A 5,024-nucleotide genomic window follows, 5' to 3' on the forward strand; every position below is an offset into this window, starting at 1 on the left:
TGAGACAGGACGACATAGACAGGGGACAGAGACAGGAAGAGGAGACAGGGAGATGCAGGGAGAGGAGACATGAAGATAGACAGGACAGAGACAGGAAGAGGAGACAGGGAGATAGACAGGAGAGGAGACATGAAGAAGACAGGGAGAGGAGACATGAGAGATAGACAGGGTAGAGGAGGACAGGAAGATAGACAGGGAGAGGAGACAGGGAGATAGACAATGTAGGGGAGACAGGGAGAGGAGACTTCGAAGAGGAGACGGGAGATAGACAGGGAGAGGAGACGGGAGAGGAGACAGGAAGAGGAGAAAAGGAAAGAAAATGAAAGATAGACAGGGAAAGAGATAAGTAGAGGAGACAGGAAGAGAGGACAGGAAGATAGACAGGGAGATAGACAGGGAGAGGAGACAGGGTGAAAGACAGGAATATAGACATGCAGATAGACAGTGAGATAGACAGGGAGAGGAGACAAGGAGAGGAGAGGGAGAGGAGACAGGGAGAGAGACATGGAAAGAGACAGGGAGAGGGACAGGGATACGAGACATGGAGAGGAACAGTGAGTGGTGACAGGGAAAGAGACAGGGAGAGGAGACATGGAGAGGAGACAGGAGAGGTGACAGGGAAAGAGACAGGGAGAGGAGACAGGGATAGGAGACAGGGAGAAAGACAGGGAGAGGAGACAGGAAGATAGACAGGTAGAGGAGGAAAGGGAGATAGACAGGGAGAGGAGAAGGGAGGAGGAGACAGGGAGAAAGACAGGTAGAGGAGAAAGCGAGATAGACAGGGAGAGGAGACAGGGAGAGGAGACAGGAAGAGGAGAAAGGGAGAAGACATGAAGATAGACAGGGAAAGAGACAATAGAGGAGACAGGGGAGAGGAGACAGGAAGTTAGACAGGAATTAGACAGGGAGATAGACAGGGAGAGGAGACAGGGTGGAAATACAGGAATATAGACATGCAGATAGACAGTGAGATAGACAGGAGAGAGACAAGGAGAGGAGAGAGTGAGAGGAGACAGGGAGAGAGACATGGAAAGAGACAGGCAGAGGAGACAGGGAGAGGAGACAGGGAGTGGTGACCGGGAAAAGACAGGGAGAGGAGACAGGGAAGAGAGACATGGAAAGAGACAGGCAGAGGAGACAGGGAGAGGAACAGGAGTTGGTGACAGGGAAAGAGACAGGGAGGAGGAGACAGGGAGAGGTGACAGGAAAGAGACAGGGAGAGGAGGGACAGGGAGTGAGACAGGGAGAAAGACAGGAGCGGAGACAGTGAGATAGACAGGGAAAGAGACAGGCGAGTAGGACAACAGGAATGGAGTTCGGACCAGTATACCAGAGGAGGGCGGGGGTGAATGCCCACTCACTTGGCCTGTGTAGTGTTTCACAGTGAAGGCAGGACCCTGGTCTATGGGCGGGGGGTTGCCGTTGCCGTCCTTGGTTGTCAAGGAGATACCGTGTGTGGGTGTGTTGTCGAGGTGTGACTGCAGTCTCTTGTAGAGGGTCTGTTCTGTAGGTCTCAGCGACTGACTCTCCTCATCCATCACAGACAGCAGACCCTGAGGCTTCTGGGAAGATGGAGGACAGTGGTCATAGAACCACACATGGGAGAGAATTGTAACACACAGCTCCTAAATGTTTCATGTTAGAATTTGAGGTAGTGTAATATGATCCTAGATCTCTGTAGTTGAGGGCAACTTTGACCTCAAATTCTATTTACACACACTCAAAACCAATACAAACTCCAAAGCCTTTTCAGGAATGAGAAATGTCTAGATGTTAAAGGGGTAATCCCAGTTCTTAAAGGGGTGGTGTGGCACGGCACGGGCAAAAAATATTACCAGGAAGAAAAAGTCTAGAACAGCGGGTTGGTTGCTGGGCGACCGGAGCGTCTCCATGGCGATGGCCTCCTGTAGACACTCGGCCTGCTCCTGATGGAACAGCACCTCTGAGACGTGCAGCCTTACACGCTCGTTGGTCATGTTCACACACAGCTGGGAACACACACACACAGACAAGTTAACACGGAAGTAAATGGTGCGTTTCTAAACTGACTGAATGTGAAATGTAATGGACCCCAACATCATGAAAAATCCTTACAGAAACAACCCAGGCATGGTGCACACTAATATAGGTTCCTGACGACTTCCCCAAAGCACAACACTGCAATCTGGAGACCTTATACCAGAGAACTGTATGACCTTATCCTGACCCCATCCTAACCCTGCAGTCAGCACAGACAGAATGTACATTGTCCAATCGGCAGCTTCTTCTCTGAGGGTGCTAGGCTGTGGGTGAGATATGTCACATATATGATGTAGTGTACAGTGAGTTTWCCAAACATTAGGAACACCATTTAGTTGCACCCCCCCCCCCCTTTTTTTGCAGTCAGAACAGCCTCAATTTCTCGGAGACTCTACAAGGTGACGAAAGCGTTCCACAGGGATGCTGGCCCATGTTGACTCCAATGCTTCCCACAGTTGTGTCAAGTTGGCTGGTTGTCCTTTGGGTGGTGGACCATGTTTGATACGCACAGGAAACTGTTGAGCGTGAAAAACCCAGCAGCGTTGCAGTTCTTAACACAAACCTGAGGGCCTGGCACCTACTACCATACCCCGTTCAAAGGCATTTAGATATTTTGTCTTGCCCATTCACCCTCTGAATGGCACACATACACAATCCATGTCTCAATTGTCTCAAGGCTTAAAAATCATTCTTTAACTTGTCTCCTCCCCTCCATATACACTGATTTGAAGTGGATTTAACAAGTGACATCAATAAGGGATCATAGCTTTCACCTGGATTCACCTGGTTAGTCTATGTCATGGAAAGCGCAGGTGTTCTTAATGTTTTGTTCACTCAGTGTTGATTGTGGATTACAGGAAAAGGAGAACTGAGCACGCCCCCATTCTCATCAACGGGGCTGTAGTGGAGCAGGTTGAGAGCTTCAAGTTCCTTGGTGTCCACATCACCAACAAACTAACATGGTCCAAGCACACCAAGACAGTCATGAAGAGGGAACGACAAAACCTATTCTCCCTCAGGAGACTGAAAAGATTTGACATGGCTCCTCAGATCCTCAAATGTTTCTACAGCTGCACCATCGAGAGCATCCTGATTGGTTGCATCACTGCCTGGTATGGCAACTGCTAGGCCTCTGACCGCAAGGCACTACAGAGGGTAGTGTGTACGCCCCAGTACATKACTGGGGCCAAGCTTCCTGCCATCCAGGACCTCTACACCAGGCGGTGTCAGAGGAAGGCGCTAAAAATGGTCAAAAGACTCCAGCCACTCTAGTTGTAGACTGTTGTCTCTGCTACCGCACGGCAAGCGGTACCGGAGCACCAAGTCTAGGTCCAAGAGGCTCCTAAATAGCTTCTACCCCCAAGCCATAAGACTCCTGAACATCTAGTCAAATGGCTACCCAGACTATTTGCATTGCCCACCCCCCACCCACCCTCTTTTACTCTGCTGCGGCTGTTATTATCTATGCATAGTCACTTTAATAGCTCTACCTACATGTACATATTACCTCGACTAACCGGTGCCCCCGCATGTGGACTCTTTACCGGTACCCCCTGTATATAGCCTCGCTATTGTTATTTTACTGCTGCTTTTAAATTATTTGTTACTTTTATTTCTTATTCTTATTTTTTTAAGGTATTTAAAAATATATATTTTTTAACTGCATTGTTGGTTAAGGCCTTGTAGGTAAGCATTTCACTGTAAGGTCTACTACACCTGTTGTATTGACAAATACAATTAGATTTGTATATGAACAGCATATGGAGCAATGAGTAGTGAACCAACCTCATCTCCTAGCCTGGCTGGCACCATGGGAACAGGACAGAACACTCAGTACTACCGCATGGACTGAATTATGAACTATGAACCTACAGCTCAGTGAACAACACAGAACAGAACATATGGAGGTAGGAGGAGGTAAGGTTGTTTGTGTGTGTGTGTGTGTGTGTATGTGTTTGTGTTTGTCTGCATTTTCTTATGAGTGTATATGAAGGATATCACAATGATATGTCAGAATCAACAGACATCATTTAATTGTGGCTATTTAATTTACAATTTACATTTGATTTAGTCTAACTTGTATTTTAGACTAATTCTATAGTCTTTCTTCCTTCAATATCTACTCTCTTGTCCTTGAGTGCCGTCTATGACAGCGTCGGTCAGTCAGTCCCAGCAGTGGTGAAGTCTGTAAAGCATGAACTCATTAAGGAAAAGCTGAACAGGTACAATACAGCCCTAATGAGCACAACTCTAATTAACAAGCCCATGCCACTGTAATGACCCTGATCACCATGTGTGTGTGTGCATCATGTGTGTGTTGACCGTGTGAGTGTGTGTGCCATGCACACTGACACTGTTGGTTCGGTTAACACCCATCTCTCCAGAGTGTAATGAGTGTGATCCAGTGTTTAGATTTCATTAACAGAAAGGGGCTCCTCCAACACTGACCTGAATAATAGAAACCTGAACAAGCACACTGGGGAACGAGGAATCACAGAGAACGGAGGAAGAGAAAGAGGAGCACGAGTAGAGAGAAGGAGAGAGTGAGAGAAAATGGGGATTAGGGGGGGTTGGATAGGATAGAGTATGCTTAGGTGTATGTAGGTTTTTTGAGATAGTTTGAGGGAGAGAAAGAGAGACGAGAGAGGAGGAGAGAGGAGAAATGGAGAGAGAGAGAAAGGAGACGAGTAGAGAGAGGAGAAGAGAGAAATGGGTAGAGAGAGAAAGAGAGAGACGAGTAAGGAGAGAGAGAGAGGAGAATGAGTTAGAGCGAGAAGAAAGAGAGACGAGTAGAGAGAGGGAGGAGAGGAAATGAGAGGGATAGAGAGAGAAAGAAGACGAGAGAGAGGAGAGAGAGAAAGGAGAGGAGAGAATAGAGAGACGAGTAGAGAGGAGGAGAGAGAGAAATGGGTGAGAGAGAAAAGCGGTAGAGAGGGGGAGAGAGAGAAATAAATTAGATGGGGGGGGAGCGAAAAAAAATGTTCAACCGTCCCTAACCTTCTCCA

The 5,024-nt window shown here is 47.7% G+C and overlaps 1 protein-coding gene across 1 annotated transcript in view; it reads right to left on the reverse strand.

Annotated features, from left to right (window-relative positions):
• Positions 1–5,024, reverse strand: part of LOC112073052 (unconventional myosin-XVI-like) — a gene marked incomplete at its 3' end in the record, with an annotated part of 197,982 nt that overhangs the window by 70,302 nt on the left and 122,656 nt on the right. The window contains 2 exon segments of the mRNA XM_070440027.1: positions 1,362–1,562; positions 1,836–1,988. Of these exon segments, the coding sequence (XP_070296128.1) occupies positions 1,362–1,562; positions 1,836–1,988 (354 nt within the window).

Source organism: Salvelinus sp. IW2-2015, unplaced genomic scaffold (assembly GCF_002910315.2).
Source record: "Salvelinus sp. IW2-2015 unplaced genomic scaffold, ASM291031v2 Un_scaffold2133, whole genome shotgun sequence".
NCBI classification, from domain to species: domain Eukaryota; kingdom Metazoa; phylum Chordata; class Actinopteri; order Salmoniformes; family Salmonidae; genus Salvelinus; species Salvelinus sp. IW2-2015.